The sequence below is a fragment of the Ranitomeya imitator genome, chromosome 1 (genome assembly GCF_032444005.1).
Source record: "Ranitomeya imitator isolate aRanImi1 chromosome 1, aRanImi1.pri, whole genome shotgun sequence".
In the NCBI taxonomy this organism is placed as follows: domain Eukaryota; kingdom Metazoa; phylum Chordata; class Amphibia; order Anura; family Dendrobatidae; genus Ranitomeya; species Ranitomeya imitator.
In genome coordinates this window covers 184,987,216-185,007,213 of record NC_091282.1, presented here as the reverse complement: position 1 = coordinate 185,007,213, position 19,998 = coordinate 184,987,216, and the positions used below count along the sequence as shown (strand labels likewise).

The following is a 19,998-nucleotide window of genomic DNA, read 5'->3' as shown; positions in this document are numbered from 1 at the left end:
CAAAGGACATTCCCTTCCTTTTGTAGGTCCCGTCCGTACCAGAGACATGAGTTTAAAGGGAAAGGGAAATCATGCAGATGGACGAATATATAAAGAGAAAGAATACGCTGAAAGGGAGATCACCAGATAAATAAACAATATGGCTTTTATTAGAAAAGTGCACACAGACCAACAATCTGATAAAACCATTTAAAAAACATATACACATATCATGCAGATGGAGTTACCCAAAGGGAGGAAAGGATTGACTTACCACTTTCAGTCCAGGTCCAAGCACAGGGAGACCTTGGCGTCAGAGGAGTTAAGGGGCTTCAAGGACGGTGGCAAATCATCACACAAAACAAGTGGATTCATCAGGTTGTAGTGGAAGGCTATACGATAGAATTTATTAAACTCTCTACAGAGACTCGAAAAAGATATCAGGAATCTGGTAGCAACCGGGTGGGTATTCCTTTTCCTCAGACACTACTCCAGTCTCTTTTTCTATTAAAAAAAACCCATTGGGGGGTGTGGGGTTATTGTACAGTTATAAACTTAAAACCCTTAAATAAGTGCGTCAGATACAGAAAGTTCATAATGGAGACAAGAAGATCAACAATTCCTCTATTAGGATGGATTCGGTAATGTGCGCCTTCAATTTAAAGGATGCATATTATCATGTGGCCATCCATCCTTCTTTTCAGAAGTTCCAAGAGGTTTGCACTAAAACCTCAGGGAGAAAGTCATCATTTTCAATTTCAGTACCTTCCCTTCAGCCTATCCACTGATATTCACAAAGGAAGGGATAATCATCATCCCATACCTGGACGATCTGTTAGTGGCTGATTCAGCACAACAACTGAAACGCCATCTCTCAAGGAATATCCTCACCTTGCAGAGGTTGGGTTGGTTCATCAATTGGGGAAAATCCAATTTAGAGCCAGGAACACAAAAGGTGTTTCTGGGAGTTCTCCTCAACTGCCACCTCAGAACATCCTTTCTGCCCTCAATAAAACAGAAAGAGGTCATTAACAGAGTGCTGTCCTTCCATGGGAAAAAAACTGATCTGATTGCAATGCGAGAATTGGGATTGACACCATATATTCCAAATGTACGATGGGGTCAGACCCACTGGAGAATTCTGCAAAAAGCGATATTGGCCATCTGGGACAGGCGACCATCAGGACTGGACAAGAAGATAGTCATTTCGGCATAGGTTAATAAATCGTTGACGTGGTGGACGTCTCCGAAGATGTTATAGACGGGGGTACTTAGATCCTTTCCCCATGCGTCAGTCACTACCAATGCAAGTCAGCAAGGTTGGGGTGCCGAGGAAGAAAGACAATACCTATAGGTGACTTGGTCTCCAGAAGTCCGTTTGAGGTCCTCAAACTACAGAGAACTGCGGGCAGTATGGCAGACGCTCAGAGGTGCCAGGACCATCTCAGAGGCCAGCATGTCAAACTCTTATTGTACAATGTCACAGCAGTCTCCTTTATTGGTCATCAATGGAGCCAGAGATGTTATCTTCTGCAGATTCTGGCCTTACAAATTTTCCAGTGGGCAGAGGGGACTGTCTTTTCTATATCGGCAGTTCACCTGAAAGGTTCACAGAACAGAGTAGCAGAGAATCAGTTTGATCCTCAGAATGGGAATTAAACAGGGATTTGTTTCAGCAGTTAACCCGATGTTGGAGTATCCCTCAAGTAGACCTGTTTAAATCCTGGAAGAATGCAAAGGTAGCAAGTTTTTTTTCTTGAACCCGTAGGACAACCCAAATGGAGTGGATCTCTTGTCCCAGAATTGGGGCAAGAATCTCCTATATGCCTTTTCCATTGATCCTGGGGGTCTTGAGAGAGATTCAAGAAGAACCGGCTATGGTAATACTGATCAACTGTTAAATCATATAGCTCTAGAAGATAAACTTCTCCTTCCAGAGAGGTACAACCTTCTCTGTTGTGAATTCTGTGGTCAAGCTCCCTCCTGTGGTCATGAGTGGTACTTCGGCTGGTGTGGGGCTGCGGCTTCTGAGTTTCCTTCCTCAGGTGACGAGGTTAAGTCGTTAGGTGCTGCTCTATTTAACTCCACCTAGTTCTTTGTTCCTTGCCTCCAGTCAATGTTCCAGTATTGGTCTTGCTCTCTCCTGGATTGTCTTGTGGCATGTCTGCCCTGCATAAGCTAAGTTCTGCTTGTGTTACTTTTGTTTGCTATTTTTTCTGTCCAGCTTGCTATATTGGTTTTTCTTGCTTGCTGGAAGCTCTGGGACGCAGAGGGAGCACCTCCGTGCCGTTAGTCGGTACGGAGGGTCTTTTTGCGCCCTCTGCGTGGTTGTTTGTAGGTTTTTGTGCTGACCGCAAAGCTATCTTTACTATCCTCGGTCTATTCAGTAAGTCGGGCCTCACTTTGCTAAAACCTATTTCATCTCTGTGTTTGTATTTTCATCTTTACTCACAGTCATTATATGTGGGGGGCTGCCTTTTCCTTTGGGGAATTTCTCTGAGGCAAGGTAGGCTTATTTTTCTATCTTCAGGGCTAGCTAGTTTCTCAGGCTGTGCCCGAGGCGCCTAGGTCTGGTCAGGAGTGCTCCACGGCTACCTCTAGTGTGGTGTGATAGGATTAGGGATTGCGGTCAGCAGAGTTCCCACGTCTCAGAGCTCGTCCTATGTTATTAGTAACTATCAGGTCACTTTGTGTGCTCTTAACCACCAGGTCCATTGTGTTTCTGAATCACCAGTTCACAACACTTCTCTCTATCAAAGTTCCCTCCTACAGTCCTGCTCTTAGTTATTGGCACCCATGAAGTTTAAGTACATAATGCGGAATATTTCCTGAAAAAAATAAATCAACTGAAAAGTTTTTTGTGTATAGAATTCGCGAGTTACTGTCAAGAACCTCCCTGGACTTGTGGGAAAGAGGAAAATTAACAAGAGATGTCTTAGAAAGTTGGTGCGCATGGTGGAAAAAGCACCACGTCAAATATCCAAAGACCTGAAGGCCAACCTGGAACAGTATGGGGTTATGATTTCAACAAGTACCATATGCCATATACAAAACCAAGCAGAGCTTTATAAGCGAATGCCAAGGAAGAAACCATTGCTGAAGAAAAGACATAAAAAGGAACAACTGATCTTTGCCAAAGAGTACCTTGACAAACCACAATCCTTCTGGGAAAATGTTCTGTGGACAGATGAACCAAAAATAGAGCTTTTTAGCAATGCAATGCAGCAGTTTACAGATGGCGCAATAATCTTAAAAGGAAAAGAACATCCTATCAACAGTTAAGCATCGTGGAGGATCCATATTTATTATTTATTTATATAGCACCATTAATTCCATGGTGCTGTACATGAGAAGGGGTTACATCAAAATACAAATATCACTTACAGTAAACAAATCTAACAATGACAGACTGGTACAGAGGGAAGAGGACCCTGCCCTTGCGGGCTTACATTCTACAGGATTATGGGGAAGGAGACTGTAGGTCGAGGGTTGCAGTAGCTCCGATGGTGTTGAGGTGGCCGTGTGGTAATTACAGGCTGTAAGCTTCTTTGAAGAGGTGGGTTTTCAGGTTTCTTTTGAAGGATCCACATGTGGTGGATAAACGGATGTGTTGGGGCACAGAATTCCAGAGCATGGGGGATATTCGGGAGAAGTTTTGGAAGCGATTGGGTGAGGAGCGAATAAACGTGGAGGATAGAAGGAGGCATTGGAAGGACCGGAGATTACATGAGGGAAGATATTGAGAGATTAGTTCGGAAATATACAGAGGAGAAAGGTTATGGATGGCTTTGTAGGTCAGTGTTAGTAGTTTAAACTGGATACGCTGGGAAATTGGGAGCCAGTGAAGGCATTTGCAAAGAGGGAAAGCAGGAGTGTAGCGAGGAGAGAGATTAATTAGTCGGGCAGCAGAGTTGAGGAAGGACTGGAAGGCTGCGAGAGTGTTAGAAGGTAGGCCACCGAGGAGGATGTTGCAGTAGTCTAGGCGAGAGATGATTAGGGCATGCACAAGCATTTTGGTAAAGTGAGGGTTGAGGAAAGGACGGATTCTGGAAATATTTTTGAGCTGGAGGCGACAGGAGGTGGCAAGAGATTGGATGTGCCGCTAATTATAGACCTGTCTCTAATCTTCCCTTCATCTCTAAACTCCTCGAACGCCTGGTCCACTCCCGTCTTACCCGCTATCTCTCAGATAACTCTCTTCTCGACCCTCTTCAATCTGGCTTCCGCTCTTTACACTCTACTGAAACTGCCCTCATTAAAGTCTCTAATGACCTACTAACAGCTAAATCTAATGGTCACTACTCCATGCTAATTCTCTTGGATCTCTCTGCAGCATTCGACACTGTGGATCATCAGCTCCTCCTCACTATGCTCCGCTCCATCGGCCTCAAGGACACCGTTCTCTCCTGGTTCTCCTCCTATCTCTCTGACCGATCCTTCACTGTATGTTTTGCTGGTTCCTCCTCCTCTCACCTTCCCCTTACTGTTGGGGTTCCTCAAGGATCAGTCCTAGGCCCCCTACTCTTCTCGTTGTATACTGCCCCTATTGGACAAACAATCAGTAGATTTGGTTTCCAGTACCATCTCTATGCTGACGACACCCAATTATACACTTCTGCTCCCGATATCACACCGACCTTTTTAGAAAACACCAGTGATTGTCTTACCGCTGTCTCTAACATCATGTCCTCCCTCTATCTGAAACTAAACCTGTCAAAAACTGAACTCCTCATGTTCTCTCCCTCTACTAACCTACCTTTGCCTGACATTGCCATCTCCGTGTGCGGTTCCACCATTACTCCAAAGCAACATGCCCGCTGCCTTGGGGTCATCCTTGATTCTGACCTTTCATTCACCCCCCACATCTGATCACTGGCTCGCTCTTCTTACCTGCATCTCAAAAACATTTCTAGAATTCGCCCTTTTCTTAATTTCGACTCTGCAAAAACTCTGACTGTTTCACTTATTCATTCTCGTCTGGACTATTGTAACTCTCTACTAATCGGTCTCCCTCTTGCAAAACTCTCCCCGCTCCAATCTGTCCTGAATGCTGCAGCCAGGATCATATTCCTCACCAACCGTTACACCGATGCCTCTACCCTGTGCCAGTCATTACACTGGCTACCCATCCACTCCAGAATCCAGTACAAAACTACTACCCTCATCCACAAAGCACTCCATGGCTCAGCACCACCCTACATCTCCTCCCTGGTATCAGTCTACCACCCTACCCGTGCCCTCCGCTCCGCTAATGACCTCAGGTTAGCATCCTCAATAATCAGAACCTCCCACTCCCGTCTCCAAGACTTTACACGTGCTGCGCCGATTCTTTGGAATGCACTACCTAGGTTAATACGATTAATCCCCAATCCCCACAGTTTTAAGCGTGCCCTAAAAACTCATTTGTTCAGACTGGCCTACCGCCTCAATGCATTAACCTAACGATCCCTGTGTGGCCTATTTATAATAAAAAAAAAAAAAAAAAAGGTTCCTCGCATCATGTTCTCATACACTTTATGCAGTATTAGCCCTCTGTGTCTGTACTGCTACATACTTAGGCAGGTAACTGGTTCATGCAGCTTTACATGAACACCTGAGCCTTACACTATAGCTGGTCCGAATAACTAAAGCAATTGTTACCATCCACCTCTCGTGTCTCCCCTTTTCCCCATAGTTTGTAAGCTTGCGAGCAGGGCCCTCACTCCTCCTGGTATCTGTTTTGAACTGTATTTCTGTTATGCTGTAATGTCTATTGTCTGTACAAGTCCCCTCTATAATTTGTAAAGCGCTGCGGAATATGTTGGCGCTATATAAATAAAAATTATTATTATTATTATTATGTGCGGTTTGAAGGACAGGGCAGAGTCAAGGGTTACACAGAGGAAGTGGATTTTGGGGACAGGGAAAAGTTTGATTTCATTTATTTTGGTAGATAGGTCAGGTAGGGAAGATTTGCGAGATGGAGGAAAGATAATTAGTCCAGATTTGTCCACATTGAGCTTGAGGAAGCGAGAGGAGAAGGAGGATATGACTGATATACAACCTGGGATTCTGGAGAGCAGAGAGGTGACATCTGGGCCAGAGAGGTAGACCTGAGTGTCATTAGCATATAGATGGTACCAGAAGCTATAGGACCTTATGAGTTGTCCCAGGCAGAGTGTATAGATTGAGAAAAGTAAGGGCCCAAGGACAGGGCCTTGAGGGACACCAACAGAGAGTGGGCGAGATGAAGAGGTAGTGTAGTAAGGGAGTAGGAAACGCTAAATGTGTGGTTGGTAAGGTATGAGGAGATACAAGATAGGGCAAGGTCTTTGACTCCAAAGTAAGAGAGGATCTGTAGTAGGAGGAAGTGGTCAACTGTGTCGAAGGCAGACAGGTCTAGAAGGAGGAGTATAGAGAATTGTCTGTTAGCTTTGGCTGTAAGTAAGTCGTTAGTAATTTTCGCCAGGGCAGTCTCAGTGGAATGCTGGGGACAGATGCCAGATTGTAGGTTGTCGAACACAGAGTTGGATGCAATGCTGTGGGGTTGCTTTGCTGCATCTAGTACCGGGGGTCTTGACCGCATCACAGGAGCCGTGACATCGGAGAATTATCAAGAGATTTTAGAGGTAAATGTCCTACCCAGTGTAAGAAAACTTTGTTTGAGTCGAAGATTGAGTCCCACAGCAAGACATTGACCCAAAAAACACACATCCAAAAGTATGCAGGAATGGTTGAAAAAGAAAAAAATGGACTCTCTTAAAATGGCCAGCAATGATTCCTGACCTCAATGCCACTGAAAATTTTTGCGGTGAGCTTCAATCTGCAAATATACAAAAAGAAGATAAGGAAACTGGGAAACAAAAAAGTGCAAATAGGGTCTTAGCGATAATAATGAGGCTTAAGAAAATTAAATCCACTCACCGGGTGAGGCTGCACTGAAGCAACGTATGATACACATATACAGGTGCTTCTCACAAAATTAGAATATCATCAAAAAGTTAATTTATTTTAGTCCTTGCAAACAGTGATCTATTTCAGGTGTTTATTTCTGTTAATGTTGATGATTATGGCTTACAGCCAATGAAAACCCAAAAGTCATTATCTCAGTAGATTAGAATAACTTTATAACACCAGCTTGAAACAAATGATTTTAAAATCCGAAATGTTTGCCTACTGAAATGTATGTTCAGTAAATGCACACACTACTTGGTTAGGGCTCCTTTTGCATCAATTGCTGCATTAATGCGGCATGGCATGGAGGTGATCAGCCTGTGGCACTGCTGAGGTGTTATGGAAACCCAGGTTGCTTTGATAGCAGCCTTCAGCTCGTCTGCATTGTTGGGTCTGGTGTCTCTCATCTTCCTCTTGACAATATCCCATAGATTCTCTATGGGGTTAAGGTCAGGCGAGTTTGCTGGCCAATCAAGCAAAGTGATACTGTTGTTTTTGAACCAGGTATTGGTACTTTTGGCAGTGTGGACAGGTGCCAAGTCCAGCTGGAGAATTAAATTTCCATCTCCAAAAAGCTTGTCGACAGATGGAAGCATGAAGTGGTCTAAAATTTCCTGGTAGAAGGATGCGCTGACTTTGGTCTTGATAAAACACAGTGAACCTACACAAGCAGATGGCATGGCTCCCCAAACCATCACTGGTTGTGGAAACTTCACACTAGACCTCAAGCAACTTGGATTGTGTGCCTCTCCTTTCTTCCTCCAGACTCTGGTACCTTGATTTCCAAATGAAATGCAAAATTTACTTTCATCTGAAAACACCACCTTGGACCACTGAGCAACAGTCGAGTTCTTTTTCTCCTTGGCCCAGGTAAGACGCTTCTGGCGTTGTCTATAGGCCATGAGTGGCTTGACACAAGGAATGCTACACTTGTAGCCCTTGTCCTAGATACGTCTGTGTGTGGTGGCTCTTGAAGCAATGACTCTAGCAGCAGTCCACTCCTTGTGAATCTCCCCCCAATTTTTGAACGGCCCTTTCTTGACAATCCTTTCAAGACTGTGATTATTCCGGTTGTTTGTCAACGTTTTTCTACAACACTTTTTCCTTCCACTCAGCTATTCATTAATATGCTTGGATACCGCACTATGTGAGCAGCCAGCTTTAGCAATGACCTTTTGTGGCTTACCCTCCTTGTGGAGTGTGTCACTGACTGCCTTCTGGACATCTGTCAAGTCAGCAGTCTTCCCCATGATTGTGGAGCCTACTGAAACCGACTAAGGGACCTTTTTAAATGCGTAGGAAGCCTTTGCAGGTGTTTTTTGCTAATTATTCTAATTTACTGAGTTAATGACTTTTGGGTTTTCATTGGCTGCAAGCCATAATCAACATGAACAGAAATTAACACTTGAAATGGATCGCTCTGTTCTAATGACTCTATATAATGAGTTTCACTTTTTGTATTGAAGAACTGAGAAAAAAAAAAAATTTTGATGATCTAATTTTGTGAGAAGCACTTGTATATCAGCTACTGCAGGACACCAGTGGCAGATGGACGAAGCTTGAAATGGAAACAGGATTGTTCCTCACCCAATCGCCTCCAAGACTCCTCCCAAATATCCCCGATTCTCTGTGCCCCAACACATCTGATTATCCACCACATTCTCATTCTTCAGAATCCAGACAGAACCTGACAACCCATCTCTTCATTACAGGCTGTAAGCTTTCTTGACCCCACTGCCACCTCAACACCTCCTGAACTACTGCAATCCCCCCACTCTACTATCTCCTTCCCCACCATGCTGTAGAATGTAAGTCCACAATGGCAGGGTCCTCTTTACTCAGTACCAGTCTATCATTTACTTTTACTGTAAGTGATATCTGTATTTCGTATGTAACCACTTCTCACATACAGCACCATGGAATCAATGGTGTTATATAAATAAAAATAATAATTTTATGCTGGGGAACAATTTATTTCATAATGGTATGAATCACATAGTAATTGTAAATATAATGCTAAAAAATTAAGGGGTCACTTAAACCACACATCAGTTCTTGCTGAACAAAAGAATCATGTTGAAAGTCTTTACTGATATATTGTAAGTAAGTGAGAACAAAATAATATATAAATGGTCAATGAAAACCAAAACTTTGAGAAAACCCGAGGGCTGGATGCCAATTCAATTTGAAAACCAAAGTTAAATTAAACCAATATGTTTTTAACTTTTGAGTGCATTTCATCACAGCAACTCATAATGCGACTTGGTAGTGTAGTTGGCCACTATTTGCGTATATGCACTCTGACAATTTCTGAGCATGCTCCTTATGAGGCAGTGTATGGTGCCCAGGGGTATCTCTTCCTAAACCTGCATTAGGGCATCAGTGAGCTTCTGACGGTCAGTGCATCCGATGCTGCTAAGCAGTGCCACAAATGCATAATGTCCCCAAAGTTTTCAACTGGATTTAGGTATGGTGAATGTGAGGGCCCGTCAATGGCATCAATGCCTTCATCATCCACAAACTGCCTCAACACTCTGGCCACATGTGTCTGGGCATAGTTCTGCACTAGGAAGAACCCAGAGTCACTGCACAAGTTTAAAGAGGTAGTCCACTACAATGCTTATTGTGTACATCGATTTAAACCTGTCAAATAAGTCTTTTTTTTTGCAAATACCTTATGTTGACCTGCTTGCTCAGTTCCGATCATGTGACCCCCGGTTGCAGCTGCTTACATCCGGTGATGTCGCGTCAACGTCCGGACTTTGGAAGTTGATCTTGCATCACTGAGTTAGGACTCAGTCTCACTCCCTCCCTCAGATTATCTGGGCTGTGGGTGGTTTCACCGTGATGAATGCCAATTAACCTATATGATGCTGGGCTATGAGCATAGGTCCCACTACACGATGTTGGGCTTCATGCCAGCCTCATTAATTCAATTTCTAAAGTTTGTTCAGAAATATACACATCAGTATCGAGTTCATTTTGTAAGGGTTTTGCATTGCTATTCCCATTTGTCCTTCTCAATCTAAATGTTTACCCCCATTAAAATAAATACACATCGTGTAGTGGTGCAGTTCCAGGAATGTGAGTGCAACACCACTGGAGCTCACATGAGGTTATGTCATGAGAGCCCTGCACCCAATCAGTGCTGGCATCCCTTTCTTCGAACGTATAAGAAATTAAAAGCAAGTGAGAGCGGAGAGTGACCAATCACTTCCCCTTTCTTTATTATACGTCCAAAGGTGGGGACAGTGACACCAGCATTGATTGGATGCAGGGCTGTTGCGACAACCTCATGTGAGTTCCAGGACCCTGACATTGGGACTGTGCCAGCACGAGAGGTGAGTCTAGATGTTTTTGTTTTAACAAGATGGGGGAAGCCTTTAGATTGTGAAGGGGTTGTCCTTTAATTGATTTGGGGTTTTACTGTGATACTTGAGTTTTCCCCTCATTTTTTTGAGGCACTGTTTATAAGGGAGGGTCATACCCCCAAACACAGGTCTATTATTGGAAGTCTCCATCTCCCATATAAACAATTTCCAAGTATGTCTATTTGATGACCAGCATTTCCATTGAAAGATAATGTTTACTATTTTTCCTACTCCCACCTTGTCATAATTGTATACTTTAGTTTTTAAACTTAAATTAGTCATACCTTTCAATGTGTTTTATATTGCCTCTTGTGGATGGAATACACAGCAGAAATTATGTATATGGTCAGTCTCTATATTCGCTTATCCTAAAATGGCAGTAGATGCCAGTACAGCCTTAAATAAACTAGCAGAATGTATACACTCCTAAAGGAAAGCTGCGCGGTTTGGCCTCTTGCATTTGCCATGGTGGTCTAGGTGAACTGTAAGTGAAGCACAAAGCAAATTATCACTGTTATTTCTTTGTGTACTGTCTGCAAGCTTTTAGGTATGATTAGGATATACTCATTTTCAATTTTCTAATGTTTTTTTTCTGTGGTGTATCAGTTAAATCAATTTAGGCTAGAGTCACACTAAACATATGAAAAATTGGTCCAAGTCTCCCTGCCAAGAGTTGGACAAGTGTAATGCAAGTGTCATGCGGGTACAATCTGATTTTTCACACCTACCATCAGATTTACATCCGAATGCAGTGTGAATGCTATCCGATTGCAATGCGATTTTAACATGAGCTTTTACATAGAGCAACTCTCTAAGCCATTTACACATCATTTTCAAAGGAAACATTCTTCAAAACACACGAGCCCCAGGAGGAGAAAAATAGGGGAAAAACTTTTTTTTTCATAAAATTGTGGTGCTTCTTATAATCCATGCATCTTATTGCTTACCGGGGGGAGGTGACTGCGGTGAAATGCGGTCCCAGGGTCGCCGCTGGAGGAGGCAAGAGTGGAGCGTTGCTGCAAGGCCGCAAGCTGGGGTGAGGGGGTGTCCGGATGTGCGGTGCGGCGTGCTGTTGTTCGGTGCTGCAGGTGTTCAGTGCTACGGGAGCTCTGATGACATCTTTTGAAAGGCCAGAGCCCCCGCAGTTACATGGTTTCCTATGCAGTGGACTGGACTCTGAGAAAATGGCTGCCAACCGGGGGTGGCACATGCGCAGATGGAGTTCTCGGCACCAAGATGTCGGGAGATGAGATTTCAGCGGCCAGCAGCCGTTTTCCCGGAGTTCAGTCCACTGCATAGGAAACCATGTAACTGTGGGGCCTCTGGGCTTTCACAAGCGCTGCACTACAGATCCGAACACCCCCTCATCCCAGCCTGCGGCCGGTAAGGTGTATCCGCATTGTAAGACGCAACCCCCATTTCCCCGCGTGAGTGACAGCCCAAAACGGCGACTTTACAAAGGTATTTCGGCAGCATAGGTGGGGAATAAAGGCTCCAAAAATACACTAATTAAAAGCACAGCTCTGCCCCTATATAGCGCTATTTTTATATAATCTTGAAAAAACGGGGTGACAGGTTGCCTTTAATTAAATACTTACAACCTCGCCCATTCCACCGACGCTATTGTTGTCTGCAAAAAAGTTTAAAAAAAAAAAACAATATTCTTCACCTTCCTGCAAAGATGATGATAATCCATTTGTCCCACGATTTGTCTAACTCTGCTACATTTAGATGGTAGGCATGGTTGCATGATGCAAGTTCTCCTGCTTGCGGTGCCGTCAGATAGGTTCTGTGAGTTTACAGCCAATGAACTCCCTTTACCTTTGACATCGGCACGAGCGCCGTGGGAAAATTTCCCTCCACTCGCGCTGACGTTACATAGGTGAAGTGAGTTCATTAGCTGTGAACTCGCAGGAGCTGAAATTTTAAAACCTGTATATGTACAGCAAAATCTGTAATGGCACATGTGAATATACAGTGGGGAAACCACCTAGAAGGAATGGAGAGTTCTGCCATTTTTATTGTTGGTACACTTCAACTGTGAGAGACAGAATAAAAAAATAAACAAATTCACATTGTATGATTTTGAAAAAATACTTCAATTTCCTTTTATTGCATGAAGTATTTGATCACATACCAACAAGTGAGAATTCTGGCTCTTACAGACCTGTTAGTTTTCTTTAATTACGGTAGCTCTCTTACTTTGCACTCACTTGTATTAGCTGTGTGGACAGGTGTCTTTTCTACAAGTAACTAGTTCAATCTCGTGCCAACCTATCCATCATGGTCAAGACCGACGAGCTGTCTAAGGACTCCTGGGAAAAAATTGTAGACCTGCACAATGCTGTAATGGGCAACAGCACAATAGGCAAGCAGCTTAGTGAAAAGCCAACAACTGTTGGCACAATTGTTGGAAAATGGAAGAAATACAAGATGACTATCAATCTTACTCGGTCTGGGGCTCCATGCAAGATCTCTCCTCGTGGGGTAAGAGTGATTCTGAGAAAGGTCGGAATCAGCCCAGAGCTACACGTTAGTATCTGGTCAGTTACCTAAAGAGATCTAGAATCGCAGTCTCAAACATTACCATTAGTAACACACTATGCCGTCATGGATTAAAATACTGCAGCGCTTGCAAGGTCCTCCTGCTCATGCCAGCACATGTCCAGGTCCATTTGAAGGTCACCAATGACCATCAGGATGATCGAGAGGTGGCATGGGAGAGGTCATGTGGTCAGCTGAGACCAACATACAACTTTTTGGTATCCACTCCACTGGCTGTGGATTGGAGGAAGAAGGATGAGTACAACCCCTAGAACGCTGTCCCAACTGTGAAGCATGGCGGGGAAAACATCATAATTTGGGGGGTGATTTTAAGTTTCACACTTAAATGTTTCTTATTGACATACAAATTTAAATGTTAGACAAAGATACTATATATGCTCGAGTATAAGCTGAGCTTTTTAAAATGTCATATTTCAACATCTCAATGTTTTAAAATTCTTTGAGGCACCTATGAGTTCAAAATACTCCTTACACCCCTAGATGAATTAATTGAGGAGTTTAGTCTCCAAAATGGGGTCACTTCTGGGGGAATTTCTGCTATTTTCACATGTCAGGGGCTCTTCTAATACGACATGGCATTCACAATCTATCCCTGGCAAATAGTGCTCTTTCCTTTCCTAGCACTGCCATGTGCCCAAGCAGAAATTTTTGACCACATATGGGGTATAGTTGCATTAGGGACAAATTGCACAGCAAATTATGGGGTCTTTTTTCCTATTATCCATTGTGAACATTACAAATTTGGGGCAAAAACATTTTAGTCAAAAATATGACGACCTAATGTTATCAAATTGTGTCGTACCTGTGGATTCAAAATGCTCACTATACCCCTGGATAAAATCCTTGAGGAGTGTAGTTTCCAAAACGGGGTAACTTTCGGGGGGTTCACTGTTTAGGCACACCAGGCGCTGTCCAATCGAGGCATAACGCCTGCAGACCATTCCATCAAAGTCTGTATTCCAAAATGTGACTCCTTCCTTTCTTTCCTAGTCCTGCTGTGAGCCCAAACAGTAATTTTCTCCACATATGGAGTTTCTGCGTACTCAGGAGAAAATGGATCCCAAAATTTGTTTTGCAAATTTCTCCTGTTACCATTGTGAAAATAACAAATTTGGAGCTAAAGTAAAATTTTCTAAGAGTCTGAGGGTTAAGGGTATGTGCACACGTTGCGGATTTGGCTGCAGATCCGCAGCAGATTTGGCCCTGCGGATCCGCAGCAGTTTTCCATGCAGTTTACAGTACCATGTTAACCTTTGGAAAACCAAATCCGCAGAAAATTCCACGCAGAAGCGCAGCAGTTTATTTTCCACAGCATGTCAATTCTTTGTGCGGATTCCGCAGCGTTTTACACCTATTCCATTATAGGAATCCACAGTTGTAAAAACGCAGGCGAAATCAACACAAAATCTGCAGCAATCCCGCAGGGAATCTGCAGGTAAAATGCAGGTCATTTTACCCATGGATTATGCAGAATCTGTGTGGATAAATACGCAATGGAATCCGCAATGTGTGCACATACCCTTACGGTGCTCACCACATATATACATATATTACTTAAAGGGACTCTGTCACCTGATTTTTGGCGGGCCCTGTGTTCGGTCCGATGGGCGGTGTTTTCTGTTGTTTCATTGACCCCTTCCTTTCCTGCTGGCCGCACTATTTTCTTGAATATGAGTTGGTTTCCGCCGTAGTACACGCGCACGCAAGGCAATCTTGCCTTGTGCACGCGCAGTATGCTTTGCCCAACTGCGGGCAAAGCCGAAAAGCATTAGTGTGCATGCGCCGCCGCACTATGTCCCAGAACACAGCGAAATACTTCCGGGATATAGTGCGGCGGGGCATGCGCACTAATGCTTTTCGGTTTTGCCTGCAGTTGGGCAAAGCATACTGTGCATGCGCAAGGCAAGATTGCCTTGCGCACACGTGTACTACGGTGGAAACCAACTCATTCAAGAAAATAGTGCGGCCAGCGGGAAAGGAAGGGGTCAATGAAAGAAAAAACACCGCCCATTGGACCGAACACAGGGCCCGCCAAAATCAGGTGACAGGTTCCCTTTAGGGGGTCTAGTTTCCAAAATGATGTCACTTGTGGAGGTTTCCCCTATTTAGGCACATCAGGGGCTCTCCAAATGCAACATGGCGTCCGCTCTCGATTCCAGTTATTTTTGTGTTCAACAAGTCAAACAGTGCTCCTTCCCTTCTGAGATCTGCCATGCACCCAAACAGTGGCTTTCCCCCACATATGAAAAAATGGATCCTTACATTTGTTGTGCAATTTCTCCCGAGTATGCAGATACCTCATGTTACCCTTGAGAAAATAACTTTTTTTTCACACAAATCTTACTTTAGCTCCAAATTTATTAATGTTCATTTTTCCTTCCACATTGCTTTAGTTCCTGTGAAGCACCTGAAGAGTTAATAAACTTCTTGAATGTGATTTTGAGTACTTTGAGGAGTGCAGTTTTTACAATGATGTCAGTTTTGGGTATTTTCTGTCATATAGACCCCCCAAAGTCCCTTAACCCCTTTCTGACCTCGGACGGGATAGTACGTCCGAGGTCAGATCCCCTGCTTTGATGCAGGGCTCCGCGGTGAGCCCGCATCAAAGCCGGGACATGTCAGCTGTTTTGAACAGCTGACATGTGCCCGTAATAGGCGCGGGCAGAATCGCGATCTGCCCGCACCTATTAACTAGTTAAATGCCGCTGTCAATCGCAGACAGCGGCATTTAACTACCATTTCCGGCCGGGCGGCCGGAAATGACGTCATCGCCGACCCCCGTCACATGATCAGGGGTCGGCGATGCTTCAGAATAGTAACCATAGAGGTCCTTGAGACCTCTATGGTTACTGATCCTCGGCAGCTGTGAGCGCCACCTTGTGGTCGGCGCTCACAGCACACCTGCAATTCTGCTACATAGCAGCGATCTGATGATCGCTGCTATGTAGCAGAGCCGATCGTGCTATGCCTGCTTCTAGCCTCCCATGGAGGCTATTGAAGCATGGCAAAAGTTAAAAAAAAAAAAGTAAAAAAAAATGTGAAAAAATAAAAAAAATATAAAAGTTTAAATCACCCCCTTTCGCCCCAATCAAAATAAATGAATAAAAAAAATAAAATAAAATCTACACATATTTGGTATCGCCGCGCTCAGAATTGCCCGATCTATCAATTAAAAAAAAGCATTAACCTGATCACTAAACGGCGTAGCAAGAAAAAAATGCGAAACGCCAGAATTACTTTTTTTGGTCGCCGCGACATTGCATTAAAATGCAATAACGGGCGATCAAAAGAACGTATCAGCACCAAACTGTTATCATTAAAAACGTCATCTCGGCACGCAAAAAATAAGCCCTCAACCGACCCCAGATCATGAAAATTGGAGACGCTACGGGTATCGGAAAATGGCCCAATTTTTTTTTTTTTTTTTTAGCAAAGTTTGGAATTTTTTTTCACCACTTAGGTAAAAAAATAACCTAGTCATGTTAGGTGTCTATGAACTCGTAATGACCTGGAGAATCATAATGGCTGGTCAGTTTTAGCATTTAATGTACCTAGCAAAAAAGCCAAACAAAAAACAAGTGTGGGATTGCACTTTTTTGCAATTTCACCGCACTTGGAATTTTTTTCCCATTTTCTAGTACACGACATGCTAAAACCAACGATGTTGCTCAAAAGTACAACTCGTCCCGCAAAAAATAAGCCCTCACATGGCCAAATTGACGAAAAAATAAAAAAGTTATGGCTCTGGGAAGGAGAGGAGTGAAAAACGAACACGGAAAAACGAAAAATCCCAAGGTCATGAAGGGGTTAAAATGTGATGTGGTCCCTGAAAAAAAAATTATTTTGTTAATTTTGTTGGAAAAATGAGAAATTGATGATCAACTTTTAACTCTTCTAACTTCCTAATACAAAAAATGTTTAAATGATGCAGATGTAAAGTAGACATGTGGGAAATGTTATTTATTAACTATTTGTGTGACATAATGTTCTGATTTATAGCCATAAGAATTAAAAATGTGAAATTGCGACATTTCTGAAATTTTCTCCAAATTTCCAATATTTTCACAAATAAACGCAAGTCATATCGAAGACATGTTGCAAGTATTATGAATACAATATGTCACGAGAAAACAGTCTCCGGATCGGTGGTATCCCTTGAAGTGTTGGTTATAACCGCATAAAGTGACAGTGGTCAGATTTTAAAAAATTGGCCTGGTAATTAGTCAAAATTGTCTCTGTCCCTAAGGGGTTAAAATCTCTAGCATTCAAATTCTAGTTTGCAAGTACACTATTAATATATTTTTTTAAGGTGAGCTGTTATTTTTACAGCTTTATTTTGTTAGTTGTCTACTGTAGAGCATCCATTACTTCTGAAAATCTCCAAGTTTGTGTTTATTGACACCATGCTTCCATAGGCTTGTATGCCAAAATAATAATCCTTTGGAATATATTCAAGTCCTTGGATTTGGCCAATACTTGCTACTGTATCTTGTGTACTTTAATTGGCACTGTTGAGTACAATTGCCTTAACAAGGTCGTTCGCCAAAAAAAGTTAATATTTCAAAGACTCATAGCATTCACATTTTTTAGCTTTTTTTTTAATCTTGACCAAACTGGTAGTTAGTCTAAAAATGTCCTAAAATGCAAAATTAAAAAAAAATAAATCACCCATTATATGGAATTACTTTTTTTTACTATAATGGTTTCTAAATATTGATATATTTTTATAATTTTGCTCTTGTAGGAGGAAACAATATCTACAACACTCGGACAACAATATTTCTAAATGAAGTCTTTCCTCACCACAATTCCAAACTGAAGTATCCCATATTTCTGCAAGACTTCAACTGAGAAAGGGCTTGCAAGTTTTCACTCACCACAACCACGTGGGGGAAAGATTTTAACACAAAAAAGGCAAAACAAAAGAAAATATTTGAAGCTTATTTTATGTACATATTGGTGCAATAACTGGACCTCTTAATTGTGGCTTGGGGATAAAAATAAATCATGTTGGCAATGCAGAATATTGGAAAATCAGGATGTATTGGCTCTCTTATGTAATGTGAAGACGTCACTGGTCCCTGTTGGTGCTGACAAACACATGAAATGATGTAACTGCACGAAAGGCTACAACATGCATCAACAGGGTGTCATCATGTGGAAAGGATACAGTTCCTGCTCACTGTACTCTGTAGTCAGCTTGTATAATGGCAGTTCAAAGACTACATTCATGTTTAGCTTATGCTATTCTGCTGTTGCCAAAAATATCCGCTGTTATCAGTTTGTCAACTTCTGATCTATAGATTAACCGATTTCCTTCAGCTATGACACTGAGAAGCTGTGACATTCACTGTGTGAAGTTTTAAGCAGTCACACATCTTTACTGTGTATGTTTCTGTTAAGAGGGCTCTGGGGTGTCCTTCATCCATTTCACCATATCAACACGAAATCTATGTTCTGAGTTTTGTCTAGATTTTTGCACTGTAAGTTGCGTGTGAGGAGTGGAAAGTAAGTAGTAATGGTGTATGGGGCGATTGGCTGGCTGCTTTAATTTAGTTGTTTTCTCTTCTGATGAAAACATGGTTCTATACAAGTTTTCATAGTAGATGGGCTGCACTGCACACTAATGATATGTTTTTAATTATGACTCGAAAATATAATGGCTGAGATTTCTAAAAACTAGTGAATAGAGATAATATGGTTATATCAGGGTCTTGAGAGATGACGACAACCTAAAAATATTGGATCCCTCCATTTACACAAAGCGGTTTTAGAATTCAGACTTTTACAAGAATTACAACTTGATGAAATTAATTCTGATAAAAACTTTGTTCTACAGCAAATACTCAATCCTCCAAATATCATCTATTGTATGAATGTACAGTGCTTCTTACATATTAAGAAAAAAACAACTTTAATTTTTTACCTTGAATCTAAATCATTACAGTTGTCAATGTGATTGTCATGTGTGCTCTGATCTAAGAAGAAAAATAACAGTATAAAGTGTAAAAAATCATCTTCTGGATTTTAGCAAATTGAAAGCAAACTCTTTTTGGCAAGTTTTACGATTTTAATTTTTTTCGTATCTTGCTTGTTTCCTTGTTCCTGCTTACTTCTAGGAATGTGTGCTATGCAAAGGTGAGGAATTTCATATATGCAGCACTCTGTGTGCTAATAGCAATTGTTTGTTTTATTTTAATTTAAATCAGTGGGTATAATATAAATAATATCATGTCCACTTTAAAAACTTGGTAGTTTCTCCCTTCATAAAGTTTGGTTATAATTTTCATATGTAGCCATTTTATCAGCTGAACCAAATGCTTGTTTAGGTTGTGTCCAAAGCCTTAGTCTGTGCATGTACTTTACAGTGCAGTACAATTCCGCCTCTTATCTGATGACAAGTGACAATAACATATACAGTATATTTGTGGCATACTTCCTTTGTGGGAGCCTGGTAGATCCCGCAAGGAGCAAAGCTAAGGTAGCTGTCCTGTTAAGTGCATTTTTTAAAAATGTTGCTTCTAATGCTTACACATTCGTGTGGGTTTTTTCTTTTCTTTTTTTTGCCTTAAAATGTATAAAAGGGACTGATTCCACACTTAAGTAATCTATTAGAGTGGTAAAATGCCACCCACTGTTGTTTTTGTCATTCTCTCAGATATACTGTATCTCATGCATAGGAATGTGTACACTTGTTATACTACTGAGTAGATTCATTGTACAGAAAAAAGCGAGATATCTTACTGTAATTAATATATACTGTATTTAAGGAGTCGCTATTTTACAGAACATCTTGAAAAGGTTTGACCAAATATATTATTCAGTTTTTCTTTTTTGTTGAAATGTATTCCTGTTTAGAGTGGGTTCTGATTTTTACAAATATTTGTATATGAGTGGAATTTTTAAAGAATAAAAGACTATTAGATTATGTTTTGTCTGGATTAAATCATTTTGCATTACATGATTATTTATAGCATGTGAATTTGGCACATCTTTCAGATGTTGTGTGCTTCCACAAGAAATGTAATCCAGTCCGAAACCAGAGTGCATTAAATAATAAATAAATAATCTTTACACCTCCATTCTCATTTTCATCCCATGGATAGTGTGACCTGTAGTAGCTTCTGATCTAATTTGAGAGTTTCTATTT

General features: G+C 41.9%; 1 protein-coding gene across 1 annotated transcript in view; it reads left to right on the top strand.

Moving 5' to 3' along the window:
- Positions 1 to 19,776, top strand: part of LOC138665353 (sarcoplasmic/endoplasmic reticulum calcium ATPase 3) — a 332,774-nt gene extending 312,998 nt beyond the window's left edge. The window contains exon 22 of the mRNA XM_069752757.1: positions 17,593 to 19,776. Coding sequence (XP_069608858.1) covers positions 17,593 to 17,638 — 46 coding nt within the window. The 3' untranslated portion in view covers positions 17,639 to 19,776. The remainder of the gene's footprint in view (positions 1 to 17,592) is intronic.
- The last annotated feature ends 222 nt before the right edge of the window (positions 19,777 to 19,998 follow it).